The sequence below is a fragment of the Panthera pardus genome, unplaced genomic scaffold (assembly GCF_024362965.1).
Source record: "Panthera pardus isolate Hobbes unplaced genomic scaffold, ASM2436296v1 HiC_scaffold_12, whole genome shotgun sequence".
In the NCBI taxonomy this organism is placed as follows: domain Eukaryota; kingdom Metazoa; phylum Chordata; class Mammalia; order Carnivora; family Felidae; genus Panthera; species Panthera pardus.
In genome coordinates, this window is record NW_026526677.1 from 77,331,196 (window position 1) to 77,350,556 (window position 19,361).

At 35.0% G+C, this 19,361-nt stretch overlaps 1 protein-coding gene across 2 annotated transcripts; it reads right to left on the minus strand.

Annotated features, from left to right (window-relative positions):
• Positions 1-406: 406 nt before the first annotated feature.
• On the minus strand, positions 407-19,008 carry FAM76B (family with sequence similarity 76 member B). 2 transcript variants are annotated; one of them, XM_019450154.2, is made up of 10 exons: positions 18,533-19,008; positions 17,648-17,712; positions 16,718-16,772; positions 15,552-15,707; positions 13,577-13,776; positions 10,014-10,061; positions 9,746-9,826; positions 8,948-9,080; positions 6,148-6,249; positions 407-1,572 (listed from the first exon to the last, which is right to left on the minus strand). In XM_019450154.2, the coding sequence occupies exons 1-10, from the start codon at positions 18,617-18,619 to the stop codon at positions 1,483-1,485; spliced, it is 1,017 nt and encodes a 338-aa protein (XP_019305699.1). In that variant the 5' UTR covers positions 18,620-19,008; the 3' UTR covers positions 407-1,482. The 2 variants fall into 2 exon arrangements, with proteins under 2 accessions (XP_019305699.1, XP_019305696.1); XM_019450151.2 differs by having other exon boundaries at positions 8,948-9,083; positions 18,533-19,006.
• Positions 19,009-19,361: the final 353 nt, after the last annotated feature.

Below are 19,361 nucleotides of genomic sequence, written 5' to 3' on the forward strand. Positions count from 1 at the left end.
GAGAAGGCACTCTCTTCCACTCTATACAGTATATCTAGCAATGCCTGTTGCTTTAAAATTGAACTAAACGTCTGAACTGGCATTTATTAAGGAGGAGATCAATTCCATTAAAGACTGGAAACCACCGGATCAGAAAATAATTAGTCAATAACTTTACATAACCTATCCCAACCTACCTTAACCTTTAATAGACAATTTTAAAGACTCTGATATAATTTTTTTATAAATAGTGCCTGTATCTTACAGTAGATTCCAATTTATTCAAAGATAATCATGGATTGATTTAAGTTATTTAAATTTTTCCAGATTTGCTTTAAACTTACAAATCAAGTACGGTGTACATAAATATTAACTTAGATAACCACATATTATAGGGAAAGCAGATATATGGACCACTGCAGAAAAATTATAAATTTTTAAAAAACTTTTATAAAACAAAAAGAAAGCAAAATATGTAACTCACAAAATATGAACATGAAGCCATAGGACATAAAAAATAAAATTACTCTATCAGAAACGATTTAAAATTAAATCTTTGGGGAAGTATTTTTACATAATTCAATGAATTCAGTGACCAACAGCTTCTCATATCACACACAAACCACAAAATCATCTAGAGTCTATATGCATTATCAGTTCTTAATGCAAACTCAAACATTTTACTAACAACTTTGATTTCCTTTTGAAATAGGCTTCTGTACATATGCATTTATATACAAACATTTATTAAACATGATTTTAAAACAAACTGTATGTACAAAAGATCGGCATTCCTATAAATAAAAACATTAGGTGGCAAAAAGGCACTTGTAAGTAAAAATCTACAGTAGTTTGTACAAAACAGAACACATTTTACCTTGGATACTGTACAATAAACATTAATTCCTATACGAATAATGAAAATACCAGTTTACTAACTAATGTTAATGATGTAACTTTTAAAAACATATTTACATATATTCTGAAGTTCATTTAATAAAAGCACCATGATTTTCTAAGTTCATGTTGATGCAAAGTAAAAACACAATTACCAAAAAACCAGTGTTCACCATTTTCCTTGTTTAAAAGTTTTTGTATTTCTAAATTGCAAACTTTTATCTGAAATTAGCATAGTGTAAAACACAAAACAAAACCAACCCAAACCCTGTTGCTCTGACTTCTGAAAACCGTAATCTATTATTGCCTGTTGCATTTTATAAAGAGCACTACTCATGCACTCCTTTACAAGTGTTTAATACTATTGCTGGCAAAAAAGTTCCTGGATATCAAATAATTAAAAAGTAACTTCAAACCAGTTGAAGTTTTATTTGAACGTTTTACAACTTAAAAAATGCTGTGTATCAGTTACAAAAGTGAATAGGAAACACGCCAATTCATTTGGTGTGCAAAAATATTTCTCCACTACACAGAATTTAAGGGCTTCACAGAATTTTTTTTCAAATGTACATTTTCAGCAGAAACACTACATGAAAAACTACTTTCTCAAGGGGATGTTAGTACGCTTCCACTTTTGTCAAACTTTTTACCCTTTGACAATGCTGCGACCTGTTTGAGTAGTTCTCTGTTTTTGGCCTGTGGGAGACAAAAACATTTAAGATGAAAAATGCTTGAAATATTAAGTCACACTGAAGAATACTACTTATTTAATGCTGTTCTTTTCACTTATAGAACAAGATTTCATTGAAGCACTTAAAATAAATGAAAGAATTAGTATATTTAGGTTCATCTCTTTAATGTTGGATATGGAGAAGGAAAATTTTAGATTGGTTTATCACCCCCCTTTGTAAAATGTCAATGTAAATGTCAAAGATAAAATCAGTTAGAAAAAGGCAACTCAGAGTGAATCCATTTAAAAGAGGGCCAAATTTTAAATAAGGAAAACATATTTAGTTCTTTATCTAAATGTAAATGAGATATTTACATTTAAATATCTAAATTTTACATCTTTATCTAGATGTAAAATGAAAACAATGAAAATAAATTTTGTAATGACTCAAGTGATGATTTGGGAGGAATACTGCCCAAAAACTGTACAAAATTTTTCATATATTTACCTATTTATAGAATAAGCATAAGAGGTCCTTTTTGCAAAAATATTCACTCTTTATCACTTTGCCAATTTTCTCAACCTAATGCTCTTCAAACAATTTTTTTGAAGCACCCTGTCTGATCTTATTTGTGTTCCTTTAATTGCCCTAACAGTCATTTGGTACTGGTTTTGACGTAATTTGAACATTTACACACCATCACTGTTTTCAGATTTGTGAAAGGTTGAAACTTTTTTTTCAAAGATTCAAAATTTCACTTTGCCCTCAATCTGAACTGTTTGTGCACATCATGCAAACGTTCCACAGACCACTGACAAAGACACTGTCCTTGAAACAATGCACTATGACAATCACCAGTGTTTAGTGAGGAGGAATGTGTAAGGAGGGACGACCTTCAAGTGAGTATTTTCACATTGACTGCCTTTGCCTCTCTTAACTGTGGAAGCACAGGTAATAAGGGCCCTCCATATCTACAAATACATTCATAATCAAATACCTTTGGAGTTTTTCAGCCCAAGTGTGGAGAGTGTTGACAGTGGACTAGAGTCTGAGCACTGCCCTAAGAACAAATTTTTTTCTCTGGTTTAGGGAGGAATACCATTTATTCTCCTTCACAAATCTCAAGATTTTTTATTACCTAGATATACTTTTTAACCTCGGTGCTTCATCTTCTCTAATTTGGCCTCTGTAGGGCAAGAGAACACCCTGCCCCCTTCTCTGTGTCCCATCTTAAACCAGTTTCATGAAACATACACCTTTTCCAAGCTTTGTACCTCCACTCCCCCACTTTTCTTCAACCAAACTCTCCCCAATTAATACCTATTACCTCCTAAATGCAAATATTCATAGAACTATCTCGTATTTGCGCATCTAATCATTTTTATGTTCAACTGCATATACAGCATTTCTCTAACAGTTGTTAAATAAGATGGTAATTAAGAGTTTCAATTTCAAATTCAATTTCAATATGAAATCTAGAAAATCATAAAGAATTTAAAAGGATTTTTGTTTTTCCTTTAAAATTAAACAGTTTGAGAAACTCAGAAGACAAATAATGAGAATGTCTGGTAGTTAGTGGTAAGTCAAGTGAGTATACCAATGATCAACTGGTTTATTACTCGGCTGACCAGTCTTAGCCACTGTTATTAGTTTCAAATTGTTTTCTTTTTATTGTTAGCTACATGTTATGTATCTTATAATTATAATAGACTCTTGCTAAGAACAGAAATCTTAACAGAAAATTTAAAATACAGATTAGTGAAGGACATAAAGAAAATTATGTTTGCAGATGTGCCTCAAAGAGATTGCCATCAGATCTACGTTTTCTTTATGCAAAGCCTTTTATATTGACATACCAAATCATTAAAAAGTTAATATTTGAATTATCTTTCCTCAGTCATCAATGAGAAGCAAACACAAAAAGAGTTCATAATTTTCATATTCTAAGTATGAAACACAAGAACATTAAGTGTTGAAAGCAGTTCTTCCTTTTAATTTTTTAGCAGCTAATTTTCACTTTGCCTTTATATATTCAGTCTCCTAATCACATCACTAATAAACTTAGTTGCTGATAAGTTATGCAAGAAAAAAGCCTTTAAGAAAAATAAATAGTGCATCAGTTGTTAAATGGAGACAAGCCCAAATGTGTATTATTCTAATTTAGGTACATTAAAACATTTTATAATGCAACACTTAAATATGTATGCATTTAAAATTTTTATCCTAATGTTATTTCTTTATTATGCACCCTGAAAAAAATCATTTAAGACTCTTAACAAGTTAAGCTAAAAATGTTTAGAAACACTAGCCTAAAGGAAAGACTATCTGAAATCATACAGATTTTGTTACAAAAACTCGCAGTCTATTTTCTCATATGTAAAACAGAAATGTCACCACCCCGAGAGGAGTTGAAATAACTAACCAAATATATAAAACACTGAGCCTAACACAGAGGCTGATACATAGTAGGCACTCAAAGCTTGTTCCCTTTCTCCCTTTATTAGCTCCTCAACAAAAGGTAGAATTTTTTATTTGGTAGTCTTTTTAGACAACTTAGGTTGTTTATTTTGGTATTTTGCATAATTTTGCCTTGTGACGCTCACTGATTTATTTCCCAGGTTTGATAATTAAAAATGTTTTGAGAATTATTAAAACAAAGTAAGTCTTCTGCTACAGGTTCAGTATTTTATTACAAAAAGATAAGAAAAATAGTTAACTATATTTACACACCTAGGCAGAAAACCCTACTCGTACATGGTTGAAGGGAGTACAGTTAAAAGAGGGCATACAACTGTAACAGAATGTCTCCAGCAGTAACACAAAAGATATAGGGAAGTGGTCTGATAACAAGGATTAAACAGAAACCTGAGTGACCCGAGTTGGTGGGAACACAGGAGAAAGTACAGTTTAATCTGAATCAGAAGATGTACGTTTCTACGTCAGTTCTGATTAATTATATGACCACCATTTCATCTGTAAAATGGGAACTCAAAGTTACTGTAAAGAGCAAATAAGACAGCTTATGTAAAATCATGTTAGAAACGTCATGCTTCTATATAAACATCAATTGCTCTTCTATTATATAAACCTCAGCAACCGACCAAGAAAAGTTAGGCTTAAGATACCAATCAGACTAAGATGTCAAAAAGAAGGTCCTCTGTGCTTACAGCAGGAAAATAAAACAACAAATTGCTATTTTGAACACTGAGAAGTACTAAGTTTTATCATTTTATAATTTATCAACAGCTTCTGTTGCCAGGTTATCATTCAGTATTAATAACTGAATGAGAAAACTAAGAATACCATAAAGCAAATATTTGCTGGTGGATGATAATGTACGAAGAACCCTAATCATATGGGTAATTTCTCAGGACAGAGGGCAGATGGACATTTCCATAAATCAACACTCATTCAACAAATTATTTGAGTGCCTACTATGTGCTAGGTTGCACACAAGGTTTCCCTTTAAAACTCTTTGTAAGATCATTAATGTAAGCATTAAGACTAGGGCTATCACTCAAATTTCAGCAGGTTCCTAGATGCACTTTACAATTTTATTCAATTTAAGCTACCTTCAAAGAAGTATGAGGAATTACAAACCAAAAGGTAGGAACAGCACATTTACCCTGATGCTACAATGATTAAAAACCCAGGGCAGTATTAATCCTTTCCTTCTGAAGCTGCACTTTTCCATCTGCAGTCTATGAGCTGGCATGCATCCTCTATGCTTTTATGACTTAAAACTACTGAACTTTAAAAACCCTGTTACCCAAAGATTAATTCTAGAAACGTCAGAATCTATAAATCAACAGAACATGTAATTAATTTAGTGTGGTCTGATTTCTAAATTTACAAAACCTAGGTGCAAAAAGGCTTAAAAAAGGCTTAAATAAGGGAATAATCCGTGTCCCTGCTGGATGCTCTCCATCTCTGCATGCCGGATATCAGATACTGCCATCTTTGTCACTATGGGGACCCTTGGCTTCACCATTCAGTTGTACATACACTGAAATCCTCCTGAGTATGCTTATCTTGAGGCTGGCCTTGGCCTAGATCACTAGAAGCTGCCCACTGCGGCACACAGCAGAATCCTACTGAACACCTTGAACATCAGTATGAAGGTTAAAGTGCACTCTTTTGCCTTTCATCACTGCATGTGGCATAAATTTCCTCCACTTGAGGTCCCTAAGAATTGGTTTTGTATGCCCACCTCCCATTATCTGGGAGAAAACAGGAAGAATGCTTATAAAACGTACTAAAGACCTTATTTTCACCTTAGTTTCATGAATCCAATTTTTAATTTTTTGCTTTCACCCAATGATCAATTGAACATACTCCATCGGTATCCTCGTCTGAAAACCCTGTATCAAGTTTAGACAGAAGTTTTCAGAATTAACAGACTGAATCCCCTATCAAGTGATTTCAAGCAATAACACTTAAGGGGAGCAGGATTAAGAAGTATTATAAAACCAAGATTAAAGTTGAAAAAGCACCAAATACACCTAAAATAGGGACACCAATACCAGTCCAAGATATTACACTATTAATTATAAGTAAGGTTAGCCCTCCTTGCCTAACAGTTTACATAAATGTTATTTACCTGAAGTTGTTCCACAGTTTCTTTGTGAGCTTTTTCCATACTGTTCATCTTTGTTCTCAAATTTGACTCTTGATACTGAAAGTCCGCTTTTAGTTCGGTTAGCTGAGAGATAAACAAGCATATATACATAAATATGTGTGTATGAAAGTGTAATATATATACATGCACAAACACATTTTCAACATACTTCATTATAAAATCACAATTCATTACAGAAGTGGAAAATGTTAGCAGTTTCCTGAGTCTTATAACCTATTTAGAATTTGTTTTGTGAAATGAAAGCTAGTACAGTGTATTTTAATGGTAAGATAATACCAAACTGTCAGTAAAACTTTTGAGAAGATGCCTCTTTTGTTTCAATTTAAAGATGGTTTCACTGGACATAGAGTTTGGCACCTACTATGCCAACAAAAACGTTTAATGGCCAATACCGGGGAAAAATGCTTCAATGACAACATACTTCATATTATACATAAGCAAACTAAATGTTAAAAGTGGTTTCAGGTTAAAATATTCTTTCATGAACAAAAAGGAAGGTTTCACACTGGGTGAAGTACAAAGAGGAATGGTTCTATCAACCATAAGCTATACTGCTTTTACTTTAAAATTTATGTCCAGAATTATGTATCTAATACCACCTAAGACTTGAAGAAAAATTAAGAACAAAGCACAGAAATACAACTAACACGGAATGAGAAAGAAAAGGGAGTTACTTTAAAATTTTGGCTAAATTAGACAAATTCAAGAAAAAGTCAGTGGTTTGAGAAAGCTACATTCTTTTCTTAAGTATCAGTGGCATACATAAAAATACAAGATATTTATGAGCTCAAACTAAAAAAATAAGTCCATATTTTATCATTTCGTTATCAGAACCATGGAGAAGAAAACTTCTGGTTATTTTCAAATGGTTTTCATTACATGAGCTTTAAAGGTTTGCACTTCTGTTTTGTAATTAGCCAGTAACCTCAAAGATGTGTAACAGCAAAAAGAGAAAGGAATCATGGTGTATTATATTCTTATTGTCTGAATAAAAGCCCTTGCTTTTGCCAAATTCAAAGAATAACTGAATTCTCTCTCTGTTTTCTACATTAACAAAGGAATTCCTGTTCTGAAATGTCAATTCACATCAGATCAGCTAAGATAATTATTCTTGTCACTCCACTGTGTGTTGCCTTCAGATTATGAATTTATGGAAGATAAGAATCAGGTCTTATTTATTTATTCATCTTTGAATCCTCATGATTTAGTACATGGCTAGCTCTAGAAGTCACTGAATAAAGTGAAATAAATTCAAGAAAACGCCTTGGTTATCTTACATTTACATCATAAGAAAAAATAGCAAATATGTAGTTATTTTAGGCTAAGAATTATTATGTTTCTTAGGACACTATTATTTCCTTTCCTGTTAGTGTTTTTGTAAAAAAAAGGAATGCTAACAAAAGCAGAAAACTTCCAACAAAGTGCACTTACATACAAGAGTCATGCTATGGAAAAAAAATTTCAAACAGTCAAAATTCCACAATTCATTTGGAATGTTTTATAGTCAACTTACTATTTCATTCAACTTTTACCTAGATTAATACAGATAAATCTTTATGCAATAGCAATGTCTCTAAGATTTTGTGCATAAAATAAATTTCCATAAAAGCTCAGTAATTCAAAAATTTTGCTAATTAAAAGAACCATAAAAAATATGACAATCATTACTATCCTATTTTCAATCTTACATCAATTCTAAATTTCATATACTGAATTTGCTTAAAGTAAGGTCCAAATGTATTAAGATAAACTTAAAACTACTAACCATCATGGCATAGGAAAACTGTAACACAAAAGTTGTGAAATGCCAAAGGAAAAAGTTCAGATTCAAGCAACACTATGGATACTCAGAGACCGATAATTCATACACATATTTATAATCGTGTCTTGTTCACAATTTTAAAAGGAATACGTTTAATGTTTTCCTATTGCATAAGATGTTTGAAGTAAGTCAAATTAGATAGTCTAAGAGTATAAACAAGTACAAAAATAGGTTCTGCCCTCAAAGATGACCCAGCATCAATAACAGCAGCTATGAACACTCAACATGTGGCAGGAGCTGTTAGTACTTCATACTTTCATGTAATTGTAACAACTATCTCATGAGATGGTATCAATATTCCCATTTTTAAAATGAAAAAAAAAAAACAAAAAACTGAGCACCAAAGATGTGAAACCATTCTGTTCAAGTTCACACAAAAAAAGTGTTATAACTTTTCACTAACCTGACAATATATTTGATATTCTTAATCTAACTGATAAACAAAGTCCTAATAAATACATTTACTTCCTATAAAATGATCTTAGACACCTAACTCTAATCACTGACTACCACACAGGAAATTCCCTTTGGACTACTTTTCACCAGTTATTTGATCTGGAGTGAAATACATACATGATTAGTATGTCAAAGACTCAACTACCCTCTTAAATCGTAAGAATTCACATAATATTTCATTTACATGTCATTTCCAAATGAAGACATCAGGCCTATTTCTACACTACAGGTTTAGTAAAAACTAATGTTCAAATATTACAATTCTAATTAGCCCTCAGTTAATTCTTACAACTAAAATTCTGAAAGACCATTTTTACCTATCTTCACTAGATGGCTTATGTTCCAGTTTGGCTTCTGTAATGTGTCTCGTAAGAATCATACACAATAAACATTACCAAGTTATTGAAGTCTAATAAAATTTGCAATTACCCAGCAAAAGTCAAGATGTAAATCTTACCAGGCTTCAATGAACCATGTCCTTACCTTTTTATCTTTTTCTAAAATGGTCTGGTCTCTCTGCTGTAAGAGACGTTTAAGTGACATCACTTCTTCTTTCAGTTGACTTATAAGGACAAAATTGTCTGTTCCCCCACTATCTGCTGACTGATTTATAGAGCTACTAAAAAGAAAAAAGTAAAACACAGTTAAATGAAGTAGAAGGAAAATTAGCAGGTGTTCAAATTGCATAAATTAGACAATTCCACAAACATCCTTAAGGCTAATGCAAAAAAATATGTACCTGACAGAAATGGATGCAACTGGCAAATTACCTTACTAATGGCACACATTACATACACCTGCAGAAATATAATTCAGTATTAGCTTTTAGGGGGTCAATACTTCTAGTGTAAAGCAATAGGCAGCCAATTTGTACAGTAACATCAGCAAACTTTTGGCTAATGAACTAAAACAAACTCACGCTCCTAATACTTTAAATTTAAATACATTTTCCAAGCAGGTCAATTTAAAATATCACATTAGATTTGTGTTTCACTGAAGAATAATTAAGATAAATAGAATGTTCTATTCAGATGTTTTCCTTTTTTTTCTTTTTTCAAAACCCAAATTTATTCCCCAAATAGAACAACAGTTCAGTGCCACTTGCTTATTGCCAAAATTAAGTTAAAATTTTTAACGGATTATGGTTACTCTTCTAGGTGACTCAAAAAAGTCAATGTAGAAGATACATGTTTCTATTCTTTTACCTAGTAATAGCTGGCAATCAACCATAACTGTTCAACTAACTTGAATTTTCACAGCGCTAAAGGAATTCATTTTTACCTATCTCCGTTAGATGGCTTAGATTCCAATTTGGGCTTTTTCTTTGGAGTTTCATTCTGAATTGCTGCAGAGGATTTATGGCTGAAATCAAACATTGATAACAATAATTAGAGTAAAAAGGGCAGAGGCAGCACCTGATAATTCTTCTTCCTCTAAAATATTACCGATCATCGATTTTTTAAAAGCGTAAGTAACAAAGTTAAAGGGAAGTCACGTTAAAAAGAAAATACGTCTCAAAATACTTCAGAAAATATGTTAACATATTTACCTCTGTTTCCACAGTCCCTGCTCTTGTTCTGGACTCAGATTGCTGATTCTGAAAAATACATAAATGACATCTAACAACAACATTTATTTAATACATCTATGCTTAACAGCATTCTTCCCAATGGACTCAAATTACACAGGTTTAGAATTTTTTTATTCAGAGAAGACATACTTAAGTTTTCAAACTAAGATAATATATGTTGAATAAATCACATTCTAGTGAGATAACTTCTAATCAAGCAAGTACTACCCATCTTAAATTCTTTAACAAAGGTACAGTTATAGGGATTAAATTCTCTTCACCAGGATAAGGTTCTACAGTTATAAAGTAGGACAGTCATCATACTTAGGCTGCCCTTACTACTTCAGACAGAAAATATTTGATCTCTAAAGTTAAGGCCTTCTTAATAATTCTGTATGAAGATTTCTCCTTTGGAGTAACTCCTGTTGCTCAGAACAGTGTGTCAACTTGAACCAAGAAATGTCTTAATTTGTTTCTTTCCTAGTTTTCCTTAGAACCCTTTCCAAAGTCTCTAGATCTTTCTCTGGTCAGTACTCTGGAACAGTCATGCTGAAAAAAACTGAGAAGTTTCACAATAAAAACGAATTTTACTTTTACTTACAATTAAATGCTGTATTATGAATTCTTTCCCAATATGCCATAACACTAATAACCACTTTATAATTCACTATGAATCCTACATGCTTTTCTCCTGTACTTGTGTATCAGCCAATCCTGCACTAACCCTTCGTTTATTGATTTGTGAATAGAGCATCTCCTATGTACCAGATGCCACATATTTATACCATGTAAGGTGTTAGAGAAGACCTGGGCTGTGTGACATTTTGCCAGTTACTTAAAATTCCTGAGCCTTAGTTCCCTCATCTGCAAAATGGTATGATATATACCTTATAAGTGTATGAGACTTAAATGAGTTTACGTACATAAAAGCACTTCATACACTACTTGTGTATATACAATAAATACAAATACGTATATACATTTGTGTGTATAAAATCCACTATTGTAGCTGTAGACGTTTTTAAAGCAAAAGTAAAAAAAGAAAAAGTCAGACTATGTTCTTTAGAATCAGTCATAAGATAAATACCAAGTTGGAGAAATAATGCCGTAATTCTATAAACCTGAGTTACTCTTTATTTGTGGCAATAAATGGCAACCCTACTGAGGAATTCAGTTGCCATTTCTTTTACAAATTTAATTATAAGCATTAGCAAACCATATAGCCACACATGAATAGCACTATCCAGATCTCCAAGTGATCTGGAACAGTTGGTGTGTTCCAATCACATTAATAATGTGAGAATAATCACATTAATAATGATTTAAGGAAAACACTTGGAATTCTCAACTTTGCTTTCTGAGATGGCCATTCCTGGATCCAGACTGATCTGTTTTTGTTGTCCTCTAACCCCACCCATTACTATATATTACAACATGTATGCTCCTCATAATTGTTCCAATCTAGTGAACTTAAAATAGGATCTCACAAACGGACTGCCTACTCAGCAAATGGTCTATGTCCATCAAATACAAAACAGTATTTTTATTTCTTAAGCAATAAAAAGGAAAAAAAAAATTAAAGGTCAATACCATCCTTATTACCTTTACTTTTGAAACCTGTTATTTTTTCAAAAGATGAAGTTACTGTCACAGAATGATCTTTATAAACATACTCTCAGTGTGTCCTATCACATGCGAAGAAAAATTTATAAAGGACAAAGGAAAGGGATGCTTCAGTTGAGTTTCAGGAATATATCATTATGACAGTTATTTTGTCATATGTTTTCTTAAAAGAGCAGAAAAAAGATGTTCATTTTGTTCCCTGGGATATTCTGACAGAAACACCGTAAGATTTCTTCAGAATAGCCAGATTAGAAGTCACTACGCACTCCACTATTGTGACATCCAGAGAGCACGATGACAGGGTAAGGCAAGTGGAAAAAATGCGACTGAACATCACTACCTCAATAAAACCTCGTAATAAATGCTTGCCTATAATTTAAAATCAAATCTGTCTATTAGAACTATATTATATTCTAAAAATATCACGTATTCTTAAATGTTGTAGGCATCAATTTGCTATAAATGAATTTATGTTTTACCTATCTAGACCTTTAAAGACTCACAGAGAATTCTGGTGAAAAATAAATTCTTCCAAAAATTGGTTATCATGTCACTGTTTTTTCCATTTTGATTTGTATTTATGTTGTAATACTCTTGATTTTTCCATGAAGACTAAAACCACAGTTCAAACAACTTTATACTACACACATATTACTACAATATAACTTTTTCCTCCCAAGGCATTTTAAAAATCAGTTTAGGGGCGCATGGGTGGCTCAGTCGGTTGAGCGTCCGACTTCAGCTCAGGTCATGATCTCACTCTGTGAGTTCAAGCTTCGTGTAGGGCTCTGTGCTGACAGCTCAGAGCCTGCAGCCCACTTCAGATTCTATGTCTCCCCCTGTCTCTGCCCCTCCCCTGCTCATGCTCTGTCTCTCTCTCAAAAATAAATAAAAACATTAAAAAAATTAAAAAAAAATCAGTTTATATTCAAACAGAATTCCTGCCTATGTGTTTTGAAAAAGAACAAAGTACTACTAGTTTAAGAGATTATTTTTCATACACTTTTGGAACCTTCACGATTTAGAATGCTTCTATCATGATCACAAATGAGTCTTATAATTTGTTCTGCAAAAACATTGAACGTATGTATCCTAGTCACTGGTTTAATTAAAACAAGTTACAAATTAATGATAACTGATAAACATAACTCCATATGACTGTGATTTGTATTTATAACTGTAAACATTTTTACAAGTAAAATCCTAACAATTATTTAAACAAAAAAAGAATATTGAGGCCTTTGATAACATAAACCAATGAAGCATTAACTAACTCTGGTTTACTTGTATTTTGACTTCAAATGATCATAATTTTATATAATAATTCTTTAATGCCCTACCTATATTTTTATGGTAAACAGCTAAACACACTCCTGTGTATAATTTTATACAGGCTTACCTCAAAGATACTGTGGGTTCAGTTCTAGACCATGCAATAAAAAGAATATTGCAATAAAGCAAGTCAAATAAAATGTTTTTGTTTCCCAGTTGCACATAAGTAATGTTTATACCATACTATATAGTCTATTAAGTGTGCAATAGCATTACATCTGAAACAATATACATACTTTAAAATATTATTGCTAAAAAAATGGTAATGCCATCTGAGTCTTCAGCAAGTTATGAATCACTGATCACAGATCATGAGATAAAGCTGTTGGAAAATGGCTGCCCATAGACTTGCTCAACAGGAGTTACCACAACCTCTCAATTAGTAAAAAACAGTATCTATGAAACACAATAAAGGAAAATATAATAAAACAAGGTATGCCTGTACACTGAATAAAGTAGGGAAAAAGCCCTAAACTCAAGATGCTTACTATGTACAACGGAAACTAGTGTCTGCAAAAAGTTAAACACTTATATACGCCATTAAAATGCCAAGAGGATTTTAGAAAACATGACTTCAAAGTACTTACTTGTGATGGCTACTGCTGTGACGATGGTGATGGTGATGATGGTGGTGATGATGTTTTGAATGATGCTGGTCTTTCTCAGTAAGAGATGAAGAAGATGAGTTTGAATGTGAAGATCCCAGGCTCTTCCTCTGTTCTTTTGTCTTCTGTAAAACTCTCTTGTATGATAAAGTACAGAGCCAGCATAATAACTTTCCATCAACCTTTTTAAAGAAAATACTTGTATTAAAGGTACCTCTAAACTGAGTATAAGTGAAAGCAGGTAAGATAAACTATTCAATTCCTGTGTGCACACTCGTGTTCTCTCTTACACACACACACTGAGATTGTTGCAAAATGGAAATAAAATTAGACTTCACTGAAACTTCAGAAAACGCTTGTTTGGCATATCATAAAATTGGTGAGGATGATATATGGACCTCCATTAGTTTTGAAGTGTTTTTTAATTTGGAGAAACTTTTCTTATTACAAGGAAAAAAGCATAAATTGATAATGTGCTTCAAAGATCTTACCTAAGCACTGGCCTGAATTCTTAATTCACTGTGTATTTACTAAATGACACAGTAGTTCCCACCACAGTGAAAACTGTTAGTTTTGGAAACAAGGAGAGCTCAAATGACATATACAGTTGATTCTCATTATTCGCAGGTTCCTATTTGCAAATTCACAACCTACTTGCTAAAATTTATCTGTAATCCCCAAATCAACTTACAGTGCTTTGGGGATCATTCGTGAACATGCACACAGCAGCAAGAAATTTCTGTAGCCGGAGAGCAAATGTTCCCTGCTGAAGTTTAACAAGGTGACACTCTGCTGCCTTCTTTCAGCTCTTATACCATAAACAAGTGTCCTTTGCATGGTCTATCTAGTGCCATGTTTTCTGCATTTGTGCTTTCTATTGATGATTCCACTGCTTACAATGAACCCCAAGTGTAGTGTTGAAGTGATGTATAGTGCTCTTTAGCACGAGAAGGCTGTGATGTACCTTATGTAGAAAATACACATGTTGGATAAACTCCATTCAGGCATATAGTGCGTTTGCCATGACTTCATTTAATCAAACAACAATTTATATCAAGTAAGATATCTTTGAAGAGAAGTATTCACAAAACAAGATTAAGTATTGATCAACTAATCACAACGTTGTGACCACAGGCAAGAACCTAATCCTGTACTGCCCCCTTAGGAGCAATAGTTCAATATTCGTTAATTCAGTGTTTGCAGCAACTTTATAGAACCTAACTACCACAAATAATGAGGATCAACTGCACATGTGTCAAGCGGGAAGGGAAGAGACTTTTTTCCAAAATTAAGACTAAACCTGTAGAAAAAAAATTTTCTTTCTTCTACTTGTTCACACAGTAAGTGGTGGAGGGACATGTCTTACAACTAGGGTACAAATACTGCTGTGGAGGAACCTGGGGAGGAACCTGCTTCTCAAAGAGACAGTCATCCTCCAAATCAACTGAAATTGACAGACAACAGGAGGCCTGTGTGAATGCTGATCAGCAGAGGAATGCCACAGGCATACACATACTTTTTAAGTCACTGTAGGTAGAGAAAAACAAACAATGGTTGAAAACTAAGCCCCGAATCAAAAGGCACAAGACTAACTTTGAATTACATATGTTAATGTGCCATCAGGTATTTTTTCACACCAGCAATTTCATGCAACCAGCAAAAGGGTAAGTAGCTGAAAGGATTTAAAAGCAATTAGTAATTCTGAACAAGACGTTGGATGACCAAATGGTACAGAACAGCCATCAGAGAATATTGTTTCAACATATAGTAATCTCAACTAATCAACACACATTGTACGTGATGCAACAAGAAGAAAATGCACTGTCCCTACTCTTCCATCTAACTATTTGTCTTCAGGGACCCAAAGGACACATCAGGTATTAGTGCATTCATCACAATAACTTCCCACCTGTGTGGTGTTTTAGTTAATTCTCAGAAGATATCATACTATAAATACCTTTCTTCTTCCTTCCTCCTTTCGATCAAAAGCACACTGTTGTTTGCACTGTTCACAGGTCTGAGGTGGTCCGTATTTTTTTTCTGAATTTGTACAACGCTGACACTTTGTACCAATAAATGCTGCAATTATGTTACAGTATTGACAAGGCTTAGGCTGAAAAACAGATACACACTTTTACTACATTTGCTCAGTAAAACATAGACCAGTATACAATATATTTATGGGACTAATTAAGGAAACAAGTAAAAAAATTTTGTCAGGTATGTCGCCCTCTCATATTTAACAACATTTATCATGTTTCCTATTTATGTATGAACATTTATTTTTAGAGTCATGCAACTTTTTCTTAACTCTATTAAATAGTTACATAAGATCATGGAAATGTATTTATGACTGAATAGTATATCATATAATATAAAAGCTACATGTGACAAAGATCCCGAAGACTGAAAATAAAGGTACATACTGATACAAAAGTTTCCTATATTCAGCATTTAGGAGAATGAACTAATTTCATATCCTGGTTAGCTTAATTACTCTTTCATTTATTAAAAAAAACACTTAACAACTTCTTCATCTACAGGTAAAGATGATGAAAAGAATATATATTATATGTGAGCTTTCAACTTAAGAACTGGCACAACCATACTCAACCTAAATTATGATAAACATATCTTGATTTTCTTTGATATTCAAAAGACAATTCAGGATTTTACAGAAACTTAAGGCCAGCACTTTGGGTAACCATGACTTTACTATACTAATGACTGTAATATAAACATAACACAAAATGTCTTCTAGAATAATGTCAAGATTTTGTGAATAAATGCCTAATTGTGCTGTTATGTAAAAACTGTCAGAGGTTCTGAAGAGAGGATAAAAGTGTGATTATGCAAACTTTAGATAAGTGGGTTCTCCATAATGAAAAGTTTGTGTGCTATGTTTGAGTCTTTATGGAATAAAACCATAAAGTTCACGATCAAATTCAATATACACATGTCCATAAAATGACTGTTAAATGTTGTCATCTTCCAATGAGACTATCTACAGAAATGTGTTGAATGTTTAAGGACATAGCAATACATATTTTTTACAAGGTCTGTCTTTGTGAAAAATGTTGACTAGTAACAATAACAAAATATAAAAATGTAAGACATACTTACTGTGCCAAATTGCTTCACATTTTGAGCACACTTCTTACATATTGTATTAGTTTTGCTGAAAAGGAATTGAATATAGATGAGCAAATTTACATAGCTGAGGTAATTAATACACCACTGGACTAAAGCAAATATAGTTTGGATCTGACTGTTTGCTTTAGTAGTTCTTAAAACTTACTCTAAAATAGACCAAAGATCTTTTTAGGGATGTGTATTATCCAAATTCAGTCCTTATTCATTAACTTTAGATAAATGTCTTTATACATTTTTATCATATATTTCTTGGTATAGAAAACAAAACCCCCCAAAATCCTCGTGTTTTCTATCCAGTTCCAAAATCTTCACGTTTGCCACCATTTATGGACAGCATCACATCTCCGTGCCTACCTAACCTTCCTCAGGGTCTTGTCCACTAGGATGATGCCAGGATCCACACATGAAGAAATTATTTGTCCTTCTCTTTAGGCTACTCTCTTGTATGTGCCCCGATCCTTAACAGGAATCACCCTCTTAAAAAGTATGTACTGTTCTTCTACTGGTAACAAGTTACTAGATTTCACCCTTGGAAGGTAGTTGGTAATATTAGAGACCTTTCCTCATGTCCATGTCATCACTGATGTTTTGTCTTTTTTTTTTTTTTTTAAGCTTCATAGTAACTGTTTGTATTTCCATTTTTTGACAGCAAAGCTGTACACTTTCCATGCAATCATTTATTCTCCCTCTCTTCATGTCTAAACTGAAGTCTAGGTGACAAAAAGACCATTTTTTGGCAACACGGTCTCTCTCACCACACATAAACGGTTTACAACTTAAAATTTAAGAAGCTAAACCATCATTTAAGAACACTTTAATACAAATACGGGACGACAACCCCCAAGTGTTCCTTACAGACAGTGCTGTCTTTAACAATCAAAAACTGTTCAGTATACAAACCTCTCTTGTTGAAATTCTGATCTGCAGTAAGTACATTTTACAATAGGATGCGCAATCCGACATTCCTGTAATAAGACAATATATTAGTATCTATCTCAAAGTCCCAAATTTCACTTTTCCGGTAGAAGATTATTACACAACCTAAACATCTCTAAAACATCAACAATACCTGTCCCCCAACGGACCCAATTGAGTGATTTATCATGTAAGTGGTCAATTACAGCATACTTCCTTAGGGAAGGCATAGGTGTCTTTGTCTTTATTTGATGTGGGGGTAATGCTACAAATAAATTAAGAAAGCTGTCAGGGCCGATTTCAAGGGTTGGTTAAATGTGAAACTACTTAATATTTTGCACCGTTGCTCACAGACAGCATCCCGGCTTTAATGGGATGGGAGGAGCTCCAAATCATAGAGCATTCTGTCCCCAAACCAGTCGCTTCGCTTTCCTGGACAGGGAAGAAGGATGCCATCAGCTTTGCGGCTTCAGGTTCCTAGCAAGAAAGTGCAAAAACCGTCCCCTGCCTCCCGGTGGAAGGAGAGGACAGACCAAGCAGAAAACCGAGATGAAAACATCTCCACCCCAGGGTCTCTGCGGCATAGACAGGTGGCTGCCTCCTCACTCAGCCCCACCCCTGAGACCCCTGAATGTTGTTGGGGCCCGGCCCCCTCCTGGGACGCCTTGGAAGAGGGCAAAATTTGGTCTTCCTCTCAGGGGCCTTTCCCATCTGATGCCCACGTCCTCGGATAAAGGGGTCCCGGCTGAGGAGAGCTCCAAGCTCCGAAGGCGCCGGCGAAAAGAGCCGGGCTGCAGTGCAGCGGACACCCAGCTCCCTCGGGCTCCGACCAAGGAAACCCCGCCCGCCCGCCGCCCAGCGCCCACGGACCTTGCAGAGCTGCTGGCCCTGGGAGAGCTCCTCGAACGGATAGCGCTGGGTACACTTGGTGCAGGCATACAGGGCCGAGGCCGCCATCCTGCTCCTCAGTCTCCTCCTCTCTTCCACCGCAGCCCGCTCCGAGGCGGGGCCCTACGGGGAAGTCGGGCGCCGCCGCTGCCGCCGCCGCCCGGGCCGCGGGCTCCTCCTCCTCCCCCTCCCCTGCCTCGCGCCCACCAGAGCCTCGGCGCGAGAGCCCAAGGCCCTGCGGTCGACACTGTCTCCCTCCGCCTCCACTTCCGCCCCCAGCCCTCTCAGTGACGCCGTCCCAGCCGCTCCCGCTTAGGCCCCTATAGCGGCGGAGGGAGACGAAGAGGATACTTCGATGCGGTTTAGCTGCGCGGCAGCGGATCCGCTTCCTTCTCGGCCTCCCTTCCCCATCTCGGATTGGCTGGGAAGGCTACTGCGTCACTCGGTCGCTCCTCCCAACCCCTAACCCCGGGTACGCAGGGAGCTCCCACAAAGGGAGGAAGTTGCTGGCCAATGACAGCCCGACGCTATCAGCGCGCGAAATCCGCTTCAAACTCGCCCCGCCCAAAGCCCTCAGTAGCTGTATCTAGCAGCCAGTCGCAGGTTTGAGTGAGAACTCCCCAATCCAATTGGGCAACTGTTGACGGAGGTTTACTCTCTGCCTCCAGTCTTTTTTTCCCCTTGACTTCCATTGGACCAAATCACTAAAGCCCCTCCTGATTCTATTTGTTATTGGCCAAAAGCTAAGTACTTCACCTGGAGAGGCGTCTCTGAGTGGGGCTCACGCTCTCTCCGGCGTTTAGTTCAAGGG

Excerpts from the sequence above, each read along its gene's own strand:
- FAM76B (XM_019450151.2), bottom strand. The coding sequence starts at position 18,619 with ATGGCGGCCTCGGCCCTGTATGCCTGCACCAAGTGTACCCAGCGCTAT. Across the intron at positions 9,084-9,745 it reads AAGCCATCTAACGGAGATAG|TAGCTCTATAAATCAGTCAG; the intron begins GTAAAAATGAAT and ends TTTTCTTTTTAG. Across the intron at positions 1,573-6,147 it reads AAACTGTGGAACAACTTCAG|GCCAAAAACAGAGAACTACT; the intron begins GTAAATAACATT and ends TGTCTCCCACAG.